Source organism: Cariama cristata, unplaced genomic scaffold (assembly GCF_000690535.1).
Source record: "Cariama cristata isolate BGI_N322 unplaced genomic scaffold, ASM69053v1 scaffold28, whole genome shotgun sequence".
NCBI classification, from domain to species: domain Eukaryota; kingdom Metazoa; phylum Chordata; class Aves; order Cariamiformes; family Cariamidae; genus Cariama; species Cariama cristata.
In genome coordinates this window covers 33,398-59,573 of record NW_009632604.1, presented here as the reverse complement: position 1 = coordinate 59,573, position 26,176 = coordinate 33,398, and the positions used below count along the sequence as shown (strand labels likewise).

The 26,176-nt window shown below is 42.4% G+C and overlaps 1 protein-coding gene across 1 annotated transcript in view; it reads left to right on the top strand.

Moving 5' to 3' along the window:
• FER1L6 (fer-1-like family member 6) overlaps positions 1-26,176 on the top strand; it is a gene marked incomplete at its 3' end in the record, with an annotated part of 65,576 nt that overhangs the window by 9,227 nt on the left and 30,173 nt on the right. The window contains exons 6-21 of the mRNA XM_009706393.1: positions 264-342; positions 2,177-2,333; positions 3,232-3,418; positions 5,014-5,206; positions 7,011-7,360; positions 10,552-10,660; positions 12,446-12,626; positions 16,546-16,666; positions 17,948-18,048; positions 18,699-18,789; positions 19,551-19,670; positions 20,770-20,922; positions 22,266-22,452; positions 23,019-23,143; positions 25,061-25,195; positions 25,747-25,896. Coding sequence (XP_009704695.1) covers positions 264-342; positions 2,177-2,333; positions 3,232-3,418; positions 5,014-5,206; positions 7,011-7,360; positions 10,552-10,660; positions 12,446-12,626; positions 16,546-16,666; positions 17,948-18,048; positions 18,699-18,789; positions 19,551-19,670; positions 20,770-20,922; positions 22,266-22,452; positions 23,019-23,143; positions 25,061-25,195; positions 25,747-25,896 — 2,439 coding nt within the window. The remainder of the gene's footprint in view (positions 1-263; positions 343-2,176; positions 2,334-3,231; positions 3,419-5,013; positions 5,207-7,010; positions 7,361-10,551; positions 10,661-12,445; positions 12,627-16,545; positions 16,667-17,947; positions 18,049-18,698; positions 18,790-19,550; positions 19,671-20,769; positions 20,923-22,265; positions 22,453-23,018; positions 23,144-25,060; positions 25,196-25,746; positions 25,897-26,176) is intronic.

Below are 26,176 nucleotides of genomic sequence, written 5' to 3'. Positions count from 1 at the left end.
TGTATATAATCCTCAGACCTGGGATGAACCTGTGTGATTTCACTTGGGTGCAGCTATATTGGTTTCTAAAGTGGCACAATATTGGGTAAAGAACTGATTTCAAATGTTTTCTGTATCTGCTGTGGCTATGTACACCCAGTTTTGGGTGGTGCTGGATGTCACTGCTTATTACCTCTGAGCCAAATGTGATCTTTAGATCGCTCTTTCTTGTGCTGTCCGGGAAGACAGACAGTGACATTCTTTAACCAGTTTTTTTCTAACAGGTTATGCACAATAAACTGATCGGGAATGTGCTGATAGGGTCCTTTAAAGTAGATCTGGGGACAGTGTATGGTCAGCCAGGTAAGTGGTGCATTTTCTACCCTTTTTGTCTGCTAAATGAGATGTGAGGCAGGAAAGGAGAGGGAGGTGTGCTGCTTTTCCACTTAGATGCTTGTGGTTTATGCCAAGGGATAAACTTAACAAGGTTTTTGGAAGGGTTGTTTTCCTATTTGGATACCAGAACACCAGCCAAATTTTTGGGAAAATGTTCAACACTGAAAACAACTTGACACTGTGCCCATTGGTGGGAAGCACTTACCAAGGACAGCTTTCTTTCAGGGGTCAGAGTGGGCAGCTGAATGCTCTACAAAACCCAACCCCACTCATTCATTACAGAGCATCCAAAGCTATGCTGCATGTGTTGGGGTAGAAGGGGTAGAGGGAGGGAGAAAGGGATGGAGTGTGGAAGGAATGGTGAGAAGAGCATGAGATGAGAGAAGAAGACCTAACGGGAGAGAAGAAGGAGATGACACAGAGATAACCATAGGTCCACTTGACCTGCGATCTTCAGAGCTGTCCCATGCTTTCTGAAATTTGAAACTACCTCTTTTTCGGCCTGTTTCTGCAACCAGCCACAAAACATGTTATCTTTCTCCCTTCCATAATTACTGAAGGACGTGGTTGCTTCTCAGTCTTTGGGAATTACCATATTTAGGTCAATTGCTATAGATGTCACCCAGTTACAGCAAAGGTGTAGAGTCATTCAGGCCGATCTCTTCAGGGCTCCTGCAAGGGTCAGTAGAGAAAAATGACCTGACTGAAGTGAGCAGCCTATGTCTGTACGTTATCTTTCTCCCTTCCATAATTACTGAAGGACGTGGTTGCTTCTCAGTCTTTGGGAATTACCATATTTAGGTCAATTGCTATAGATGTCACCCAGTTACAGCAAAGGTGTAGAGTCATTCAGGCCGATCTCTTCAGGGCTCCTGCAAGGGTCAGTAGAGAAAAATGACCTGACTGAAGTGAGCAGCCTATGTCTGTACGCAGACTTCGGCTCCTGCAAGGGTCAGTAGAGAAAAATGGCCTGACTGAAGTGAGCAGCCTATGTATGTATGCAGACTTCGTTAGTCTCTGAATTCTGTCCTGTATTTCCTGCTCACGCTTTCACAGGGGGGTGGTGTCTGAAGGTTGATCTTGAGCTCATATCCCTAGTACACTCGCAGACTTCGTTAGTCTCTGAATTCTGTCCCGTATTTCCTGCTCACGCTTTCACAGGAGGGTGGTGTCTGATCTTGAGCTCATATCCCTAGTACACTTGGGTCTCTTCCTCCTTTACACATCCAATGTGATGGCCAAGGACTTAAAGTTTTAGGACCTTGCTCGAAGAGGGTTGCTGAAGCAGGGCTGCAGCAAGGGCTGTTGTGGGTGAGTTGTCTTGTACATTTTCCCACTGGAAAGATGGAGCTGAACCTGCTTCTGGCTGCTGCTTCTTCCTCTGATGGCTGTCCACCCTCCTGCCTCCCTTTCTCAGCTGACTGCCAGTGTTACGCCTGGCCATAGCTCCCAGCAAATGTTTTGCTGCCGGAGAGTTCTGAGATCTTTGGACAGTTCTCATCAAAAAGTTGGCCTTTCCCCATAAAGCCTCAGCCTTAATTCAGCTGCTGAAATCTCATCCAACCTTCCACTGGTCTTTAGTCACTGATCTCAGTAAGCATTGATGAAAATGAACTTGTTTGCGTTTTTGGTCACACAACATTAGATGTGCCTGGCAAACAAGTGTACTTCAGCATGATCCTCCTGAAAGCACCGGAAAACACAAAATGTTGTTTGCAGTACCCTTTCTGGGAGTGGAGAGGAGAAACGTTTGCATTTTTTGCATCCTCTATCTAGGTGTTTAAGTTTGTCCATCTTACAGGTCATCAGTTTTGTGACAAGTGGGCACTTCTCACAGACCCTGCAGACATTAGGACAGGAGCCAAGGGATACGTGAAGTGTGACATCAGCGTGACTGGGAAAGGTGATGCAATACAAGCTACCCAGAAAACAGCTGACACTGAGGAGCAGATTGAAAAGTACTGCAATAGTTTCTTTTTTGTTTCTTTCTTCTTTACTAAGCACCTCAAGAGTCCTCTACCCTCCTTTCAGTCCTTTCCTTGCTATCTCAGGGTTAATAGCAGGACTTCTTTACTAAGCACCTCAAGAGTCCTCTGCCCTCCTTTCAGTCCTTTCCTTCCTATCTCAAGGTTAATAGCAGGGTAGCATTGTACACTTGGCTGTTCTGATGTGCTCAAAGACAGTTTTTACAATCCTCTCAGCTAAATTGAAGGGCACATTAGGGTCACTTCTCTGCAGCTGATGGAGTTGACCATTCTCTGTGGCTAAGTGCCAGATTATCCCTGAAAGAAGGTTAATTGATCTGAAACCAGTTAAATATAGATAAATATAATTATGGAGCACATGGTCTACAGGGAAAGGTGTGTTTGTGTGTCAGATTGGTTTCTTGAGCCTTAAGAAAAGCAGGTTAAGGTGTATCCTACATGAAGACGGCAGATTCAGACTCTTTCCAGAGCAATATGAGAGAAGGATGAGAGGCTTTGGACACAGGTTAGAACAAGGGAATTTCAGAACACAAATTTTTTTTACCATGAAGGTGGTCAAATGTAACCGGGGCCCAGAGAGAGTGGGGAATCTCCATCTTGGAGATATTCAGAATTTACTGGACAAGGTGCTGAGCAACCTGGTCTAATTGCACCTGGTTCTGTATCACATAGACAAGTTTGCTGAGTAATACTGTATCATTTTCTCATGGTAACCAGAAAATGTTTTGGTTTAGATTCAGAAGCAAATTCATATGCCTTTTTGTGTCTTCTTAGGATACAAGCTAACTTGAGATGACAATTTTAGTTGAAAAAATATCACTTCATTGTCTAAGTTTTCAATTTTAAGGAACTGGATTATTTCTTCTTTCAGGAACCTGTTGATCCCCAAAGGCTTTCCATCTGAAAGACCATGGGCCAGATTTTATGTGAGAATTTACAAAGCAGAAGGACTTCCCAAGATGAACTCTAGCATCATGGCCAATGTCACCAAAGCATTCATAGGCGACAGTAAGGACCTTGTGGATCCCTATGTGGTGGTCATGTTTGCAGGTCAAATGGTAATTGGGATCCTCTTGATCACAAGTGTAGCCCTACTTTCCTATTAGCTGTGCTACATGCAGGTGATTATGCTGATGTCCTTTAACTTACAAGTGTATAAATTAAGTAAAACACATGTTTCTGTCATCAGAAAAAAAAATTCAGCTCTTAAATTATGCAGGAACAAAGTGGTGGAAACACTTAATGCCAGCAGATCTAATATCAGCCTCACAGCAGTAGGTTAGAGTCAGGCAGCATGAGGGGAAAGAGAATTCTGTAGACCTGTTACTAAAACATCAAGTTACGAGACAGTGAGTTACCCACTGTGGTATTAGGTAAGTGCTATGTTCTGGTCTCCCTAGAGTGAAAAACAGAAGCAGGGCTGAAATCAGTAAAAGTGGTTCAGTCTGGATTTTAGGGCTGTGTATTAAATTCTGAATTACTCTGCTGTAATTCAGGACCCTTGCAGCTTTCCTATGGGTAGCAGAAGAGGAAGCATTTGAGTAGACTCTGTCTCAGTGTTGCCTGGCTTCATTGCTCCCAGAGGTCCTTCAACATGAAACACGGTGCTGCAGAGAGCTGCTGAGAGGGGCCTTCTGACTTTGGTGGAAGAGGAAGCAGAGGAGGTCCAGGGGCCTGGTTCCTCTGAGGTACACCCATGAAACACCGTGTCAGGGAGCTTGGTGTAAATAAGGAAAGAATCAAGCTGGAAAGCCAGCAATGCTTTCCGTATGCAAAGAAGCTTTAAGGAGAACTCCAGTTAGTCCTTTACAGATGTTTCAGACATAAGAATGAGGCCCTTGGTGCCGATTTAGTGTTTTTTTGTGAATCCAGATTGCAAAGTATTACATCTCGAACTAGTATGGGTTAAAACGGTTAAATGCATGCAGCTACTTCAGGTTTAATAGCTGAAGGAGACATAAGAATAGGTCACTGATGTGAGTTTGCACACTGGTGTCTGAAACATGGATTTAGAGATATCGTCGATAGGTTTCCTGACTCGGTTCTCCCCACCAAATGTGAAAGTAGAAAGCCTGCCACAGGCTGCAGCTGCACGGACTGTGGTACGGTCCTGCCGCCTCCTTCAGGCTAGGAGAAACAGCTCCAGTCTCTACATCCCTAGCAGACAGGCATATGCCCAGAACGCGAGCCACAGTAATCATATTTTATACTAGATAAATTGCCTCATTTAATGTAATTTCATTGGTACATGTGGCCTGGGGCTGTAATGAATTTCATCTTTTATTAGACAAACTGCGCTGCATTACCGCTACCCAGGTACTTCAAAAGCCATTTGAAGATGTGCAGTTTGTAGCAGAAATGCCAAAGTCTGGCTTCACAGGTATGTTTTGTGCAAAAGGCCCCTGAAGAATTAGATCTTATTCCAGACTCTGCTGTGTGTAGGTGAGAATTCTTTAGCCATAATGTGATCTTTTATTAGATATAGAGGGGAAAATAAACAAACTAATAGAAAGGCCGAAGTACTTTCAAGATAGGACATTTGTGCTTTAAAAATGTCCAGAGAGATGTTGCTAAATGCAATTTGTGCTATACTCATTGCCATTCTCCAGAGTCTGACCCCTCTGGAGTTAAATTTGCTGGACTTTCATTTCAGGGTCGGACAACAGTGCAAAAGAACTGTGCAGATCCAGTATGGCATGAACAGATTATCTTCAAGGAAATGTTCCCTCCACTCTGCCGAAGAGTCAAAATCCAGGTCTGGGATGAAGGCAGCGTGAATGATGTAACCTTAGCCACCCACTTCATTGACCTGAAGAAAATATCAAATGAACAAGATGGTGACAAAGGTAAAGGGGAAAGTGTCTGTTACAGAATATGCCCTTAAGGTAAAACCTACTTGCTTGGTATGTGGGCACTGCTTAATCCCATTTTAGGAATGCCCAGAGCTCAAGTGTACCTCCATGGTTTTTGTTGGTTCTGAGAGACCTTCTCTTGCTTAATCTGAAGTTACATTACATTGTGCTCCATGCATGGTGGTCTGCCACTGCCTTTCTTGTTACAGGGCTGCTGCATAATTTGGTACCTTCTTTGTGACTGTGGCAATAGTCTGCTCTAATCCATTAGGGACAACTGATGTAAGTTTATAGTTTATGTGAGTTTCTGTTGGGCAATGACAGCACAAAGTGCAAATCACGGGCAGAGCAGCCTTGTGGTTTTGATCTATCCAGTAAGAGCAAAGTGTCTAGGTAAGGCTCAGCAAGGTGCTACCACCGCAGCCCAAGGCAGTACCATGAACTACTGTGTTTGTCCTCACCTATTGTCACAGAAGTGCACAAACTAACCTGAACCAAGGAAAAACTTAAACAAACTTTATTAAGCAACAGAAACCAATAGAAAACAGAGACAATCCCAGAACCAATCAGCACTCCAATAACGTTTGAAACAAAACACAACTACAGGTCTGTCATGCCAGTTGAGGTCTTATTACTACACAGTGACACATGAAAAATGATGCACACGCACACAGACTCGCTCTCAAAAAGGGGAAACTGTCTCAAGGGTACCCAGCAGAATTAATCGCTTGCCCAAAGGGGCAAGGCTTCACTCAAGGATGTATCCAGAAGAAAATTATCACTCGCCAGGGGGAGGTGAGGGCATTCAATTCCGGGAAGTTTCCTCAGATAGCATCCCAGTCGGAGGGGAGAGTTTCTGTTCACAGTCCTGCTGCTCTGAGAAAAACACTCAGAGGGGGCTCTTTGGTGGGGGCTCCATTTATACCCTGGTTGGATCTGACTCGTGGTCTTATTTGGGCATGGTCCAGAACCTTCTCTGACCTAGGACACCCCATTAGCTGGGGACCCTTAACTATTAGCCACGGGGTCCCACCTCCTGCACTCCCCCACCTGAAGGACGTACGTGACTGGGGGTCAAACCCCGGCAGGTGCATACATGACAACCACTATGGTAAGGTGCAGAAGGTGCAAAAAGGGTACAAAAGAGCCAACAGCTGCCATGCTGGAAGCCCTGGTCTTTGTTGGGGTAGGTGCATCTGCCGCCCCTACGTGAGGTAAACCTCACTGTCTGGAGTCTTTTCATTGATGTTTGAATCTACATGTATAGCCTTATTTATGTTGTGTGATCTACATGTGGAACATGGTCAGCTATCACATCTCAGCAAAGGCACAGTAACTCATTAAACTTGGCAATTCAAATGTGTATCTGAGTCCTTAATCAGAAAAGAAAAGATAATTCATATAAACTGAGTAGTGACATGGGCCTGGGAAAGGTTTGGACAAGGTGAGAAAGCCTGCGTTCCTCTCTCACCGTGTCCCAGCCCTCGATCTATTGGAGCAAGCTCTTTTTTTTCCAGAGGTACAATAAGCCTCATGCCCCAGCATGTGTGCTATAAACACCTTCTGAGAAAGAGCTCCATACTGGAGACGTCCCTGGCTGGGTATTGGCAGAGGCTCCTTGGTGCCTAAGAATTGCCCTGCAAAAGAGTGCTGTATATGAGGTGGTCCCCACCTGCATAGAAATGGGTTCAGGTTTGTTTGGCTTTTGGTGTGCAAGAGGCAAGATTTCTTGGAGCGGACAGTGAGGACAGCATGCTAACCCCTAACGGAAATGCCGTAAAATCTGATTTACCTCCAGGGTTTTTGCCTACCTTTGGGCCTGCCTGGATCAATCTCTATGGCTCACCCAGGAACCACAGCCTCATGGATGACCACCAGGAACTTAACGAAGGTTTTGGAGAAGGGGTCTCCTTCAGGGGACGTCTCTTCATTGAGATTGCTGTGGAGATCCTTTCAGGAGGAGCCCGTGAGTCGAAGTTTTCAAGTATTATCAAGGATATCAAATTGCCGTCTAAAGACAAAGACTTTAAAACATCCAAAGGAAAAGACAAAACTGAGAAAGCAGGAGAGGATCGAAAGTCAGCTTCTCCTTCAGAGAAGATGAACTCAACTGAAGTGGAAGTTGAGCCATTCGATGTGCCTTCAGAGGTCTGTATGATGTTAAGAGATTGATTGACATGTGTTCCTAAACCTCCAAGGATGGCACTGATCTGTATATTTGATTTCAGGCTGTGTAATACTGCTTTCATATGCTCCCTACAGCTTCTCCATGCCTCCATAGCCTTGGGACCTTCCCAAAATAATGCAAACAAATGAAGCATTAATATGTACCTGTAACTCATAAAAAAATCTCAATTAGGACTTGGTTTCCATAAAACTTAGTCTCCTGTCCTATTGTCCTTTCTGCACTAGCTGCATCCATGTGTTCCTACTAGAAACTTATATGATGTAATATCTGCTAAATGACAGAGAGCCGATGGGGGCAGCTGGTATAAAGTCCGATTTCCTGCATTCCTTTGAGAAAATTGATAGTTGTCAATTGAAGTCAGTAGGGAATCACTGACAGAATTTGTGCAAATGCAGAGAGATATAACCTAGCCTGTTTTACTGTCCTCTTTTAACCCTGCATTGTCAATTTAGTTTTAGATTGCTAATCTCTTTAGGAGACTGAGATGTGCTCAGTCTCAACTGGTGTTATCTGATGTTACTTTCCTAACTCCACCTGTTATACTGGGTTACATCATGGGAAGATCTGTGCTACAATGCTTTGAGAAGGTTGTGCAGTTGTGGCAGGGCATGTGGGCTCAGATGCTGAGACAACACTTAAGCTTTGATTCTCTTCTCCATCACATCTCTCTCTGGGAGCGACAGCACATTGATGCAGTTGCAAGCTCTATTTTTTTTTTACCCAATAAATAGGAAGAAAAATATTCTTATAACCAATTTTCTTCCCACTTCAGTATGTCATTGATCAAAATTTTGGCTTTTCTAGTGGAAGTCCCACATTGGTGCTTAAGGCACTCGTGTCCTTCATTAGATCTGATTCTTGGACTTTTGATTCCACCTCTGCAAGTAAATAGGAGAGGAGAAATTGTTCTTTGGTCTTGAGGCCTAGCCTTGACAATGGCTCTTCCTTGGCCTCTGCCCTGACATTGCCTGCATGAGTGCTAGCTCGAGCAGGTCAAGGAGTGTGTTAGCAGAGAAATGGCATGGGTGATTGCAAGCCATTTGTGCGAACCTGTGCCTTGGTCTTGCTTTATATACTTATATAGTTGTAAATTGGCTCTGTCTGTCAGTTCTTCTCTGAAGATTTTAATAGAGGTGACATGAGAAGAAATTTATTTCCATATAGATTTTCCTTTATATGGAAGAAATCTATTATTGTGAGCAGCTCAAACACTATGGTCTTAGGTGCCAGCTAAATACTCCAGGTAGTGGAACAAATCTTGCTGTAACACCAATAAATATTAATAGTAGTAATAAGGATTTATTTCTGGCTGCTGTGCCTCAGTTTCAAATACAGAATGAGTAAAAGGCAACAACATAATACAGTGATGCTTGATATTCCTTTGTTTTTTACATTCAGCAATATTTCATGCTACAATAGACACGGTAATTGTATTACAACTCTGTGAAAGGAAAAGCAGGAACCGGAGACATTACAAATAAGGCGAAAAATGTCTCATAGAGCCTCTGAGACAACAGAGGCAAATTACCCAGCCCCACAGCACAACTTTATTGACCTATTCCAGCAGCAAGAAGACATTAAGCATTTGCAATTTGCCTTCTTTATGATGGGAGATAGATGTGTGTGTTGTAGTCTCTGAGCCCCAGCTTTATTAGGCACCCTATGCTCCGGGTTCATGCTGAAACTAATCAAGGCACAGGGAAGCTAAAGCTACTCTGGAGCTGCAGCCTGTTTCTGGTCTTAGCTTTGATGTGTGAAGCTGCTAATCCTTTCACTGAAGACCTATGCCCTTTTGCTGTGTATAGGAGAGGCTTTTCAAAATGAAGAGATCATGGGCTGTGTCAAAAAACGTTTCTGCTTTGCAAAAGTCAGGGAAACAAATATTCATATACAGCTGATGTTTTATTCATTGCCTCACTCTGCTGCAAAAGAAGCTAGTACTGATCTTGCCTAGTGGGCTTCAGCATGCTGGTGACCATGCTGTGAAACGAGCAGGGTTTGCACTGGAGAGATTGCGGCAGTCAGGGCGTAAATTTGGGGAGAATTCAAACCATAAAATGTATCTCCTTTGAGCTTAGTCTTGGTTTGGGGCTAATAGCTTATTATGTTAATGACCCAAGAGCACTAGAGGTGTTAGGTGACCTTCCTTGAATGAGAGTGTGTGCCAGGGACAAGCAGATGCTGGGTCTCCAATAGCTTTAAACAGAGACTAGCAGAGCCTTAAAACGCCACAAAAGGTCATTACACTTTTCAGGCTGTGCTGCTGTGTTGAGATCCTTTGGTTCCTGTGCTTTCAAATTCTGTCAAGAGCTGAAAACAAGGTTACTGGGTTACTGATTTCTGTGCTGTGATGCCAGGGAAGGCAAAGAGCAGAGGACTGCACCCCCCTGCACTGAGACTCCACCTTTGGGGCTGTGGTTTAAAACACAGCAGGATAAAAAAAAATGAAGGACTGCTTATTTTCGTTAGGCTTTTGCACAGGGCTGCCACCTAAAATGTGGATACCAGAAATCTTTGTGTCTTACTGTTATCACTGGGAGCTGAGTGTCAAAGTCTTGACTTTGAGCAAGGTCAAAGTCTTGATAGTACAAACACATGGGCAGTAGGTTAAAGTCATCCTGGGCAGAGCAGAGCTGGGCAAGCACTCCCCTGCCTGGATGCATTACGATGGCAGCATTTACCATTGCAATACAAAGGAAGACTACTGCCACACTCACTGATAAATGACTTATATTGGGATGGTGAATTTTGTTGCTGTTGCATTAAAAACATGCCCTTAAACTGCCCTTGAACTGCCATAGATTTATAGTTTGAATGATGGTATAAGAGTATGTGAAGCCTTTTAAAAACGACAACTGGTGAGGCGGAGTATGAAGTGAGGGGTAATGACTTTTATGTAGCTGGTTGTGATATAGTTGGACAATATTGACAAGACTAAAGTCACATAAGCTTATCTCTTTTTCTAATCATATCAATTTCTCAGTGAAGAGCTGTTACTTCTTCCTACAAATTGTGCCTCACTGACCACCTCAGACCGACAGATCTACAACAGTAACATGGCTGCTAGAGACTTATAGACTCCTCTGTGCTGTAAAAAAAGAGTAGAAGGTAAAAATAAATGTAATTTTTCTGCCTCCTTCTTCTCCAATAGATCTATGAAGAGAAATTTGAGGAATTCCTCCTCTTTGGGACATTTTTTGAAGCCACAATGATTGATAGGAAGGTTGGGGACAAGCCAATAACCTTTGAGGTTTCTGTTGGTAAGTGTGTTAAGCTCTTCTCCAAACCAGAAAGGGGGTCTCAGGAGCAAGGGGATGCTATGTGTTATTGATAGCTGTGTCTCAGGGCTCAGGAGTCAGCTGCAGAGCAGGACTTACATTTGAATTAAATCCTGATCATCATTTCTCTGGATAGCAGTCAAGCTGGGCATACTGATGCCTAGCTGTCTCTACTCCCAGATGCCCTGTATTAATACAAATCCTTTCGCCCACTATATACAGCAACTCACCCAGTATTTAGCCTCCTAATCTCTTGGGAGACCAAACTCAAATAATTTACTTCACGGCTGAGTTCATTCTGTGGTGCCCATTGCAATTAGTTCTTGGCTGTGAGGGAGCCCCTTTGCAGGGAGGGTCCACGTGGACCATGTTGGCGAACCCCCCTGAGCTACATGTGAGTCTGTGAGTGTGGCATGGGGGTGATGTACAGCAAGCCTCAAAAATCCATACACCAGCTTGTCTTCTAAGATCCTCCTGGTAAGTCCTGTCCTCTTTCTGAGTAAAGCAGGACTGTACTGCATGAGGGACCTCCTCATGGTGGAGCTGACTTGTCCCCAGGAGCAGACTAAAGAGAAAATGAAGACATTTTTGTGCACATTGAGTGGATATTTTCAAAGCAGAATAAACGTTGCTTAAGAGAGAAGCTTGAATTGATCTCATTTCCCTTGTAGGAGTTTGGTTATCTCTGTACTAGCCTGACTTACAGTCCAAGTGCACAGTAGCACCCTGGCACTTCCCATCTTTGTCCTTCTGTACCTGAGTATGCCCAACTGTAAGGTTACGTGTGCAAGGGGAGATGTCTGTGATAAACAAGGCAATCACTGAATGATCTGCTGAAACTTAGCAGGAAGCAGAGCTGAGAATGACAAGAAACTCATTTGTATAGCTGGGCAAGAAATAATGCTGATTCTTGTCAGAATTAATACTAAAGATGAATTTGTCTCTGAATTCTGGACCTGAACATCTAGCAGCTCCCTGTGCAGTTGAAATTTGGATTCAAATTTGGCGAATGGCCATTATTTACATGAAAGGCTGAACCAAAAGTCCAGATCAGGATGTCGTATGGAGTGATTCAGCACATCCTCCTCCTGCAGTGAAAGTTTTCTGCCTGTCTCTAACGAAATCTGTAATTACCAGTTTGACGGATGCACCTCTTTCCCAGTGATGATAATTGCCCTTTAAGGCAAAATCCTGTCAGAGAAGATGGCTGTATCATTAGCAGAGTTGTCTGGCATTAGGCTTGAAGCTGGGGCCTCAAAGCACTGTTATTACCAACTCTGCAACCCTACTATGCAAAATTTGTTTGTCTGAAAATGAGCTTTAGCACTTCTGGGATCAGACTTTGAAATTATCATCCATATGTTGTAAAGAAGACATACATTTGCTATGTAAATCAAACACATATCAGGGCTTCTGGGTCTAGAAATATCAACAGCAATATTGTTTTGCTTCTGAATTTCTTTAGCAGAAGCAGAAGGTCCTGGGGCCAGCAACCAAAGGTCTGCATCACTTGGTGAAGGGGATAGTATACTAGGTATATATCACATAGGGCAGGTAAGGAAGCACTGTCCTGGAGTCTGAAAAGTCATTGGGGCTGACATACCCCGTCAGGACCTTTGTGAACTGTGGTATGGCCAGAACTGGTAAGGAACAGGAGGGGACAAAGATTTTCCACTGGTATGGCTGGTCTTTCTTTTTTTTAAAACCTCATTTAGGTTTACCACTTCCAAGCTAGTCCTCTCTTCACTTGTAATCCTGTGTCTTTAGGTAACTTTGGAAATATTACTGATGGAGTGTCAGCAGGAGCTGGAGGGAAAAGGAAGACACATGATGGAGAAGTAGAAGAAAGCATGCTGCATGAGGGGGAGGATGAAATTTCTCATGACCTTGGAGTACCCCTGATATCCACCACACCCCCTGAGAAGCCACTGATCACAGGTGGAAACAGGTGAGGACCTGTGTTTCAAAATCTTATTATGCAGGACTCTGGTTCCTGTTTTATAATCCTACAGGACTCATTAATGAACCCTGGCAATGTTAAACAGGTTGTGTGGGACTGAGACTTTCAAATCCTCAATTACATCTTTCACGACAGTAAATTTTCTAGGCTCCACTGAACTGAATGGGCTCTGAGTCATTTTACACTAATCTTCTGATCTTGGCCTCATGGGCTCTTGAATTTCTAGTGTTTCTAGAAGTGCTGTGTTATACCAACTATACATTGGAAAGCTGTAGGAAAGTGCAACTCCTTCAGTGCTATCCCTAGTTTAGGGTCCCATACTCTGATCACAAGTAATATCTACTGAGTGACCAGCTCCAGAAGCAGAATAACACACGAAAAATACTGAAATCTGGTCAAGACAAAATCGACTTCCCAGAACACTTCCCAGAGCTAATGACTACAGGTGTAGACTTAAATAGCAAGTAGTAACAGAAGTAGGAGGAAATAGTCCTTGAAAAAAAGAATGGAGTAATGGATGAAAACTTGCAGAACAGTTCTTCTAAATGGCCTTGTTTACAAACAGAAGTGTAAAGGTTTAATGCATTTCAAAGCATCTTTGTTGCTTTGGTAAGAGAATGATCCCTAATATTGCTGAGTGCCAGGACTAGATGGTACCTCTTTCTTTAGAAGGCCAGGTTCTGCCGAGCAGTTTACAGATATAAGGACCAGGTGGGAAATATCAACCAGAATCTGTTTGGTTTCTCGACCTCCCTAAAGTTAAAAAGTACTTTAATCCTTTCTTGCAATCAATACCTCAGTGAGATTTAATAAGAGCTAGTGGAAGAAAATAAGAATGAAAATACCATGGTAGAATTTTTTGTTTCTGCAGCAAATAAATAAAGAGAAGGGTGAAAAAAACAATGTTCGACAGAAAGATAGTTGCTTCTCCTCATTAACAGGACTGCAGATTTGGGTACATGCTGGTTTATTATCCTCCCTGAGAGACTGTGGGATTTTTAGTTTTCCCCTTAACAAGAATTTGGATTTAAAGAACCGTTGTAAAAGAATGAATCATTCTTCAAATCTGCTGTTTGCTTCTTGACTCACTCCAATATTAACAAATTTTTCTCTCATTAAAGATCCGTTTTCCTTAAATGTATGTAAAATGCTGTGTCTTTTTTTTCCCTACTGCGGTATCTAAAACAGTTTGGCTCGCAACATATACTAACTAATGGCTTTATGACTGTCATCTCATATTGGTATCTTACTGGTCTCATCACTGGACATTTTTAGTATTAATCAGTACTTAATGGGGTATCCAATAGTTTAGATAAACTCTGCAGGAAACAATAACAAGAGTCCATTCTGGAGATTCAAACCACTAACAAATGAAAGGAGCATAATTAAATGTATAGCAAGGATAAGGTAACACCAAAAAAGTGGTTCCCACAAATTCTCACAGAGGGAATAATAGACGTGAAAGTTCTCTCTTCCATGTGAGTTATTTCATGGCTATATGATTTTCTTAGTAAATCCCATGAAAAGACTCATAAGCTCTCTGAATTTCAGGTTAAGATGTTCTGGCATTGGGAGATATTTGAATTGTTTTTCCCTCTTATGAAACTACCAAAATTAATGATTGCCCAAGACCTGTGCAGCTCTGCTATGCACCAAATTCAATGAGTAATGCTCACCTTGCTGTAGGTTATTGAGGAGAAAGTAAATGGGAAATTGTCTTTCTCTCTTAATATCCCATAGGGCAGTGAAATGAAGTTGTAGAGAAGACTTTCATCTTTTTAAACAGAGAAATGTGTGGAAGTTAGGAGTTACGGATAGGATGCTCAGGAGCAAGAAGTGATTTGGTTTCTGTGGGCTTGGCTTAGTGGATAAACATGTGTCCAGTTCTAACTGAAATGATGTAGGGTATCTGAGGCATCCTTACAAGCAAACATGAGAGACCCAACCCCTTCTGGGCCCACAGGTGGGTCACCATGCTTAGGTAACTCAGCCTATTGGGGCTTTGGATTTCAGGAGCGGGTGAGCAGGACCTTCTAAAAATTTGGCTGTGCTCAGATAGAGAGACCTTGAAATGGAAGAAGTCAAGTCTTCTCTCCATTCCAAGTGCACTTTCCTCTCTTGGATAACACAGCCTCTTCCAGAGGACAGGCAATGGAAAATGCAACTATTTTTTCTGCCAGATGTTGAACATTGTGAAGAGCAGGAGGCTCGGGTAGCTTTTTGTTATTTAGGGAATCAGTTTCTGTGGAGAAATGCTAAAGGGTGACAAGGCAAATTGTGCTAGTTTTGACTGTGATACAGTTCATTTTTTCCATAGTAGCTTGTATGGGATTATGTTTTGGATTTGTGCTGGAAACAGTGTTGATAACACAGCGGTGTTTTCGTTATTGCTGAGCAGGGCTTACACAGAGTCAAGGCCTTTTCTGCTCCTCCCCCCAACCCACCCCACCCCAGCGGTGAGCAGGCTGGGGGTGCACAAGGAGATGGGAGGGGACACAATTGGGACAGCTGACCCCAGCTGACCCAAGGGATATTCCATACCGTATGACGTCATGCTCAGCATATAAAGCTGGGGGAAGGAGAAGGAAGTGAAGGGGAGCATTTTGAGTGATGACGTTTGTCTTCCCAAGTAACCATCATGCATGATGGAGCCCTGCTTTCCTGCAGATGGGCTGAACGCCTGCCTGCCGATGCGAAGTGGTAAATGAGTTCCTTGTTTTGCTTTGCTTGTGTGCTCAGCTTTTACTTTACCTATTAAACTGTCTTTATCTCAGCCCATGAGTTTTCTCACTTTTACCCTTCTGATTCTCTTCTCCACCCTACTGGGGAGGAGTAAGCGAGTGGCTGTACAGGGCTTAGTTGCCAGCTGGGGTTAAACACACAAGTATACATCAGAAAATAGCTCTCCAGTACAGCCCCTGCACAGCTGCAGAGGTCGTATTGGTGGCATTGGGTTAGAGCCATTCCCAGAAGAAAATAAAGCAGTTTGTAGACCTTCACGTCTTTTAGAAAGCTCTCCACTGTCGCACCATTGGTAAGGAAAATGATGAGACCTCTAGCATTAAATTCAGTATGGCTGAGCATGCTGTTTCATAGGGCTATAGTATTTATATAAAGGGAGGACAATGTGCTTATCAGGTACATGGTTTTGACATAATGCCTACCACAACTCTAATCCAAACATCAGGCTTTGTGTCAGGTGTGCATTAAGGTCTGCAGAGCCTCTGGTTATGCTGACGTCTTGTTCGTATTTTTCAGTACAAGACACTCATACAGCTGAACACTCAAAGAAAGCAGCATTACAAAAGGGGTCAATATGGTGACTTGGACCTAAGATAAAAAGTGAAAAATGAGAGAACCGTAGATACATTTTATCACTAAGGTATTATGAGTTTGGTATAACTTTTACTAAGCAGGCTCCTGCAGATCAGCTTCTACCAAGGAATGTCAATCTCCACTAGCTATTGCTTCTGAAAAAAGGTATCTTGTGAAAGTAATGTGGTGGTGAGACTCTGCCATACCTCTCCTGCTGTGCAGTGTGCGGAGCCGTTGCTCTTGAAGAGGTGATCAGATTTTAATCTTTGTTCCTTTTCCCCTTGTTGCTTCCCACCATTAACACTATCTCAGAGCTTCTCGCATGTCTCTCTGCCTGGCTTTTCTCCCACCCTGGAAAGCACTGAAATTAGATCCATTGACTTCAAGCTTTTTCCCTTCAGGGATCTCACAGGTAGCATAAGTGAAGTTTATGTTTGTTCTTCCAGTATTTACTGGCCAGCACATGTGAACACATCCTGTCGTGTCTTCGGTTTCTGTGCTGTGAGAGAGCACCAAACAGTTTTTCTTTCCTGTGCCTCCCCCTGAACTCCCCTCTCACCTTTATGATCTGCTCCGTACTTTGTTGTCACAGGAACTACCAGTACCTGCCGTACGACGAGAGGAAGCCCTGTATCTGTGTCAGGAGCTACTGGGGCGACCAGACCTTTCGTCTGTACTCTTCCAACACTCTTGAGAAAATGGCAGATCACCTGGTGAGTGGCAGCCATCCTCCCAGGCTCATGTATTCAGCAAAGTGAGAGGTCACTGTCCCCAAAACACACCTTCAAAATTTCCCCCAACTGCATTCCTTGCTGTTCATTTTGTGAGAAAGTATCTGACATCAGCCCTTTCTCTGTTTTTTCCCCCAAATTGTTTTGATCTATTAGAGTTAGTCAAGTATTCCTGTCCACAATTTTTTTTTTTTTTTGGCCGTAAGGCTGTCTGCTTTTCTCAGAAACATTTTATTCATTGTAAGAACAGTCAAACAATTAAAATATGAGAATAGAATGATTCTGTCTCCTATGGCTCCTCCTCTGATGTCTTCTTGCCCAGACTAGATGGTTTAACCTGTGTTTATGCTAAAGACTCTTTAACGGACACTTTTTAGTTTTAATTTTCCTAAAAACATTGATAGAGACAAAATGGCATATTGTCTCATGGGCAGTCACTGTCATACCCTAGTCATAGTGTTTTCCCCTAGTGACGTTTTTTCCTATACTTGTTTAAAGTTGACTATCAACAGTCTCAAGAAAGTACTTCTAATGTTGAATATTTTAATTTGGGGCACTTGGATTAAGAGTTTGATTCATCCCTCATTTTTCCTTATATACGTCATGAGCAACAACACTGAAGTCATGCTCATGCAAGGTTGTATCATGAGAAGACAGTGGCTTATAGGCCAACATTTTGAACCCATGTATTTGAAAATTAAAAACCTGAATATATATATATGGAGAGATATGCATTTCAGTGTACCTGAACACCCACAAGCCTTGCTGGAAATCCAGCCATTTATTTTAATTTGTAAGAACAGACTCCATTTCTCAATGATTAACAGTAGGTCTTGCAGTAGACCTTGCATATGAATTCATGTGCCCACTAAAGTTTAAGAAGTTGACTTCAGCAACTTGCTAAATTTAAGTAGCAGAACTGGAAACAGAACCAAGGAGAACTACAGTTTTTCCTCCTTGTTAGTGGAGAATGTTTCCCACTGACTGATCTTCACCAATGAAGTGAGAAAACAAAGCTGCTCCAAGTAGTAGTAGCTTGGACTAATAGTTGGAGAGACTGGGGAAAGGTCAAAATAAATCATGCTGCCGGTCTTCTCTCTGCGCACCTCAAGCGTAGTGATATATCAAAGGTCCTGTTCTGTCAGGTTACAAAGTCACCTCCCTCATTCTTGCTAGTCATACAGTGAATAATGGTGTTATAACACCGGCAGAATGACAAAGTGCCCTTCTCTACTTAATGGCTTTTTCATGTGTTTTTCGTAGGAAGAATCATTAGAGCAAGTAAAGGAGTTGATCAAGGTTTCAGAGATTGCATCTGAGGAGAAAATGAGGAAGACCCTAAATGATTTTATCAATCAGAGCAGGTAACTACATTTACTAGAAGCACACAGAAAATGAACTTAACATGTTGGCTACAAGTTCGAGGCTAGACAAGGAAACTGATGAGAATTTTAAAAAAGCACAGTAAACTTACTGATGTATATATTTACTTATTCTTCTATAAAAGAAAAGGCCTTCTCAAATTGCAGTTTCTATTTATACAGAGAAAATATTTTATTGTTATTTTCAATATTCAGTACTGACAGTAGGATACTGCCAATCATTATCATATTTTTTTGGCTTTCTGGACTCTAGAACATATATGGGATAAGTAGGATTTAATAAAGTGTGTGATAGACATACTGTAAAAAAGGACAAGGTTAAGATAAAAACAAAGGATTCCAACTACTGGGGTAAATAACATAGTGGGCTCTGTGTCAGATGACACGATTGGGCTCAGAATAGATACAATCCCTAATTTCTAGATATTAACCCTGTTTCTGTGAAATGTGGTGCAGACTTTTTGGACTCTATTCTTTGCATCTTATAGGCACTCAATGTTTATTTTAGAGAATTCCATCGTCTCTGTCTTCTAGTTCATGTACTGCAGCAGACAGAGAATATTTCTTTCCAATGTAGCAGCTCACGTTAAAAAAATAACACATTTAAAGAATCTGTTATTCTTGTGTCCTAGGGCCTTCATTACCATTGCTGAAAAGAAGCCCAAAGGGTTGAACTACACTGCTTTGGACAAAAAGAGACTCATGCTGTTCAAGCAAGAGCTTGTACGTGTGTTTTTTCCTTTAAGCGTTGATGCAATGATGTTAACTGAAAGCATGCTGGTGGTTATACATTTTAATTTCTGTTTGATTTCACCTTACTGCAATGCTTTGTAACTGAGTATAGTATCAAAAAGCATTTTTTAAAATGAACCTTGCTGTGCTTAATAAAGAGTTGTAAGATACTGTAAAATAATTCAGAAAAAAAACATTATAATAAGGAGCTGATTTTTCTTTTCCATGCATCTTAAAATGGAATGATGCTGAGTTCAGTGGAAAAACATCAAATTAACTCTGCTGTTAGGCATTTAATTACTATGGTGGGGCTGAACTTCAAGACTAGTAAAATCTGGCATTTAATATTCCTGGACCTAGTCACCTCCTCCAGGGAACCAGTGAGAAGCAAGCAAACTAAGTGGAGGTCGTCTGAATGTTTATTAACTTTATTTACTGTTTGTAGCACAGGATTTGGTTGTGACTTCTGTCAGGACCAAGGCTTGATAATTCTTAGTGGTAATCACCCGTCTCTTGGGACTCCCATACAAGCAATATACATACAAAGAGAAAATGTGTGACATCTACATTTCATGTTATTCAGCTCCAAAGAGTTGATCACTTTCTGTTGTGACAGAGACGATAATTGTTACCTTCAACCAAGTGTCTCCCTCTTCTCTTCAACTTGGATTGAAGTCTGTTTTCTCCTTCTGTGTCCAGTTCAATCTACTTGATAATACATAAAAAATACATATTGTCTTTCCTGACTGCAGGAAGCAATGTCCAGTGATGCCAAGGGAATTGTTCAGCAGCAGAAAAAGAAGATGCAACTGGATGAAATGATGCGTGAGACTCAGAGCTTTATAGATAAAATTCGATTCTTGGTTGATGAGGTAATCCACACAGAAATTCAGATAAATTTTAAATCCAGAGTTTAACTTTGGTTTTCATAATCCCATGTGAATAATCCCTCCTGACTTGGTTATTCAGAGTTCTCCTTTGGATATCTGAGTCCAACCCTGTTTTGCATTAAATGGAGCTGTTAACAGATGGAGTAGGTAACACTGGGCTATGTGGTATGCAGAGGATGCAGTACAGTGAATTTTTTCTTCCCCTCCTTTTTTCTTTTAAATAAGTTCATCCCATATGTACCCTGGTGGTTTGGAGACAGCCTGCTTTTTGATCTGAATTCATATCTCCACTTGTACAGATGTAGTGATTTGGACTGGTATGAGCTCAGGGGTCTCTATACTATACTTCACTGTGCAGACACTGCTTTGACAGGCTATGAAGCCTGAGAATAACAAAAGAATGGACATATTTGGTCAGGCCAAAATCCAGCCAGTGGAGTGTTCTCTGGGAGCTGTCTGGTCAGAGAGCAAGTAGCACAGCTGGGCATGGTTTGCAGCCTACGCCCAAATTCTCTTCCTTCCCAAAACGGAGGGACCTTGCTCACAGTGCCTCCTGGGAATAGCCCCTGGGCTTGTGTTTGCTTCAAACCGTGCTCAGCCTTTGCTTGGGGAAGTGTTATCTGGGACAGGGCAAGGCGATACCATGGAGCATCCTCACAAGCAGAATAGATGATTATATGCCAATGCTTGCATTTGGCCCTGGTTCTTTTTGGTCTGCAGGTATAGATGAAGTTGATGGTATTTCCATGGTAGGTACTTTCAGCTTACGCAGTCTGTGGGTAGGTTATTTCCTGAGACAGAATTGTAGCCAGATTTTTAGTTTTAGTTTCTCCTGAAATGATTTATAGAGTGAGTGCTGCTTAATCACTCTACAAAGCTCTTTATCTTCAGCTGTGCTTAGGAATGGAGGTTTGGACTGCAAAGCATGAAGTGACAGCCTCTTTTAGTCCAGGTGCAAATCTGCCGCTCCACAGGAACCATGAGGGAATCAGCTCTTGGTAGAGAGTGTTTAAAAAAACTAAATGGTGGTGGCTCATAGAAAGAATTCAGTTTTAGTTCAATATTCCTCATCATTTAACAGCCGCAGAACACGGTGCCTGATGTATTCATCTGGATGCTGAGCAGCAACAAGAGAGTTGCATATGCAAGAGTGCCAGCAAAAAATATACTCTATTCCCCAGCGAAAGAGCAGAGAGGAAAGGACTGTGGGAAAATTAAAACCTATTTCCTGAAAGTAAGTCTGGGGAGCTCTGCAAACACAGGTAATGCCTGGGGAGCATTCGGTATTCAAATTTGTTCCAGGGATTGCATTTTACAGGCTCATCTTTGTGATGTACTAAAAATGTGCACACATTTATATCTGCCATTTATTAATGTTTGTTTCTTACATTTGTGCTTTTCCTTCTTTAAGCACTGTATCATTGCCAGGCTTTTGGTATATGAGTAATTAATTCTCTCACTACTTGTGGTGGCATGTATATAGCGTTGGTTATCTATAGCTGTATACATAAACAGATAGAAGAAGTACAGCCGCTTTGCTGGCAAAGATGTCAGAATGCAGCACATTAAAGTCTGGGAGGAGACGGGTAAGAGATCAGCAAGCAGCAACTCAGATAGCAAGGAAACCTAGGTATTCAAAGGTAATACAGCAATTATTTATGCTTGATATTTAAAACGTGCCTAGGTTTGTGCAATAAATGTCCATAATATTGTTATGGGATTATTCATCTTGAAGGAAAGTCTTAGTGGATATACTTCTACAAAGGCAGTGTGACTGTTAGTACCTGGCAGAGGAATATGCAATGTAATTGTTTATGGCCATCAGGAAAAGCCTAAACACACAAGACAACAGTAACTTCATATAATGACTTTTTAGTGGTTTTTCACCTGGAGCTGCTGGGAGCACTCCCATAAAGCACAGCTAAACAGCAGATACAAATATCTAAGCCCCTGATAGTTGCCATAGGTACTTGTTAAGCACAGTACTATTTGCCTGCATGAACCAAAAAAATACCATAATCAACTCTCCAGCCCCTTCAATATCAAGAATTACCTTAGGAACACATAATACTAAACACTGAGCTTAGCAGAGCTAGATGAAGTGGGAAGGGAGAGTAAGGAAATCATAGTATTGTTTGTCAAGACTAGTAAGCTTTTGTACTGGAATATGCTTTCTCACCTGCCCAATGGAGTAATATTTTTAGTAATACATGGGGTTAACCATTGGAGACCAGCAAAACTTCATGAAATGGAAAGTGAGCTGAAGTCTGGGAAAAGTAGGGTATCAGCTAGCACTGATATGATTGCAGCTATTAGGTAGCCTGCACAAACCTCTGCATATTAGGCAGTATGCCATTTCGTAGACTTTCAACTGAGCAAACTACTCATTTCTTCCTTAAGAATCACAGAAGTTGCTTGTGCTCAATGAGTCTCAGGGCCACTCACTGTGCAGAAATGCCGTTTATTAGTATATCAAGTCAGTGAATGCTCCTTTATTTTACTCTGGCTTGGTAGGACTCAGCATCCAGCCATCTCTTTTTCTTGAGCTCGTTGGTGATGGGTGAATTTTTTCTTTAGTTGCCAGGCAAGCGCCCGCTGGGCTGGACTGTGCAGGCAAAGGTGGACATCTACCTATGGCTTGGACCTGCCAGCTATGCCCACAACATCATGGAGAATTTGCCTATAGGATATGAGACTGAATTACCATCTAACACCAACTTAAGGAACAGTGTGGTACCCACACCTGCCTGGCTGCTGTATAAAAGTAAGGCACTGTTTCTTCTCCATATTAGCAATTAAGATACACGGCCCCAGAGGCTCTAATTCAGAGAGCGGCAAAACCTCTGGTTAAAGTAACTGTTCTAAGATGACCACAGTTAGCATCTTTTCATCAGAAAAACCTGGTTCATTGGTAAGTCATCGGTCCTGCCACTGACACTTTGCAGAAGTCAGGGAAAGAAAGGACCTGTTCACTTGAAGTTTCTGTTCCCTGTGGCATGGGTCTGTCTCCTTGCGATGAGGAAGCATCCTTCAGTTCTCCTGATGAAGCTACCATGTTGAACACCTAGTAAATAAACCTGTGATGGGAGTTAAAAACTGGCAGTTGACAACCTTGCAGTAGAGACTTACATGGGACATTGATTTTTAAGTGAATACTGAAGTCTTACATAACTTCTGAGTGTCTCAGATGTTTCTTTAGTGAGACAGCACTAGCAACAGTTCCCCTTGTCAGATCCTAGTTGAACAGCAGGTGATGAATCTTCCCTTCCTACCTGTGTGCTGCATCATTTCCATGAAGCTGACATTACTGTTTTCTTTGCAATGATGTAGCCCCACATGCCTTCCAGCTGAGAGCCCACGTGTATCAGGCGAGGGGGCTCATTGCAGCTGACAGCACTGGACTTTCCGATCCTTTTGCAAAAGTTACTTTCACATCACACTGCCAGACCACAAAGGTAAGTTCCAAAGTCTCTTTCAGTAAATGAAAACACTTTTTTTTTTCTTCCAATTAAGCCATGAAAAGGAAAAATCTTGGTTTTGCAATGAGGTACCTAGCAGGAAAAGTTAGATGTCTGCTGTTAAAGGGCAACTCCTGACAGTCCACTGTAAGCAAGGAAAAAGTTTAGGTGTAACCCACTACTCTAAAGTAAGGTGCACTAGTACTAGTTTATTTTTAGCTCAGATGTCAGATTCTCTGGGGCTACCGGGACTTTGTAGCAAGTGAATTACCTTTCTTTGCCTCTTTTTAAATTTGGGTTGTTGTCATTGCTTGGTATGATGATGAACCCCCACGGTTCTCTTTTCTTGTAGTCTATGTGTTCAATGATTGAGCAAAGAGTGAAGACCTTTATATGGCTTCTGTAGCCATGCAAGCCTGCATGGCTCTTTGCAACGGAATTCAGCAAAGACACTGGTGTTTTTAGTATGGCAAAGTTGAAATGAGTTGAAAACAGAGAGGTGTGAGACTTTCTGCACCACTTAAATGCTGCAAAAGTGTGCCCATAGGGAGTGGTCTCATATCTCCCTCAGACATCTCCAGGGGACAAATGATCTCCTGTGGACATTTCATGGAGCCTCTAGAGAGGAGGGAGAACTTCTACAGAGCTCCAGCAAGAAGAGTTGAAATACAGCCCTGGCAAATGAGCAGGAGGATGGTCCCTCGCAGAACATGAAGACTGACTCTCAGAGGTCCTGAGCCCTCTGCAACTACCCTGGAGTTAAAATGGGGCTGGGAGTTCTGAAACCTCTGCCACAAGCAGAATTTGCTGGGCCAAATATGATCTTACTTCAGAAAAACTATTTAACCCCCCCATCCAGATCCTCCCCCAAAAAACTCCACAGAAGACTGTTTTAATTAATTCTAAAATTCCTCTGACACCTTCTTCTGTTATGAAGCAAGTTCTGTAGCATGTGCCAAAGGGAGCAAGAAGCAAAGACCTTTCTCTGTAGATGCCTGCTTATGCTGCTTTTGCCTCGAGTATATGAATTGATTTTTTCCTGTAATGTGATTTTAACTTCTAATAGAAGTTGGTGAATGAAACCAATGAAGTTAGTGTTTTAGATGCACCTGATTCAGGAAAGTAGAATTTGGCCCAGGAAAAATAGGATTTTATAGGCACAGAAGTGTTAAGTTTATTCACTTCCTGAATAAAATATTGCAGCCAATAACTTGCATGTTTTTAGAAGACTGTCAGCCAAGTGCCAACAAACCGTAGTCAAGAGCCTTATTTCCATTCAAAAGAATGATAGCAGGTTATGAGTCATTTTGCAGTTGGCATATTTTTCCTCTTTAAATGTTATCTTTGTTAAATATATTTCCTGGCAAGACAGTTAAAACCTTGTCTACGATGTATGCCATAAACATCCACATAAGCCAAATGACAACAAATTAAAAAATATTGATTTATTATGAGTGATTCATTAAAATTTTATTTTTTTTATAAAGTGTTATGTGTTATCATACTGAAGTAAAAACAAGATTGAAAAAATGTACTCTGGAGAAGGGAAAACCGGCCTTTGCTTAAGGCAAAGGCTTCATTTTAATAGCACTGGACATGTGCCTGCTTTCCTAAACCGACAGCTTACTTTTAAATTTAATGCTGAGGTTTGTCTACCCAGACAGCTGGTCATGTATCATACGCTTGTGAGGGGTCTGTGAGGCAAACAGGGAAATGGAGAATGTGGAGATACCGGCCTCAAAGCAAAAGAAACATATTCTTTTAGCTGGGAATAGCTGCTGAGAAATGGGGTGTCTCAGACAAGGAATTGTTCAGGCTGTGGGAAAGGACATCATCACCAGGACAGTGCGTCCTGCTAAAGGACTCCCAACCAACCACTTCATAGCTCATTAAACCTTTTCGCTCTTTCATTAGATCATTTCTCAGACGTTATCCCCCACCTGGAACCAGATGCTGCTTTTCAATGGCATTGTGCTTCACGGCGACAGAGAGGAGATCGCTCAGTTCCCACCAGAGATAGTCATCGAGCTGTACGATGATGATGCAGTGGTAAACTCGAAATCCTTCTAGCTAAAAACCTGGGCTTTTAGATCTTATTACCAGTGTGAAAGCTGTGTCACTGAATAGGCATTAAATGGATGACCTTGTTGAATGGAGCTCAGTGTTACAACGGTTTGCAGTTTAACAGCTGAAAACAGCCCTGAGATTCATTTTATGTCCTTGCAAAGCTGCGGCCTTGTTTATTCCCAAGTGAATCTTGCTCCCAAAGACTGGCTTACAGAAATCAGAAGCATCTTGCCCCCACTTCCCTTGCACACAACCGTAAATATTGTACCCATGTTTGGGGAGACATGGATTTAACTCTGACCATGCAAACTCTGACACAGTCTCCCTGACTGAATATAGAGCTCGGAAACTTTGGATGCTCTGAAGAGGTAGTAAGTATTCAGCTCTTCCATTTTCATAGCTGCCTTGCATTTTACCTTGCTCTTTCCTTCAGGAGAAGGTTTTTTTCACAAATACTAAACTCTGCGTCATCTTGGCTCCTGTGACAGCTGTGAAATTCAAATGCATTTGACACTGTATTCTCCTTTATTTAGGGTAAGGCAGAATATATTGGGTCTACAGTGGCTGCCCCTGTGGTGAGACTTGCTGATCAAAACTATGAGCCACCTAAACTTTCTTACCACCCAGTGTATTGTGGAAATCTTTCGGGAGGAGACCTTCTTGCTACATTTGAGCTTCTGGAGGTAAACTAGACTTTCTCGACCGGTACACTTTTACACCCTGGGCTCACAAAATTGGCTATGGCATCAAGGCCCATCACACTCTTGAATTAATGGGAATTGCAGCTGGAGCAGGATCCTTCTGCTGTTGGACCTCATAGTCCCCATGCAATCTCTGGCACTCCCCCCACCCTGCCAGGGACCACTGTCCACGCACACACCACCGCCAGCCCCTCACATGCTCTGAGCCTCATTTGCCCATCACTTGCCCTGCCCTAAATTGTGCTCTTGCCTGAGAAACAAC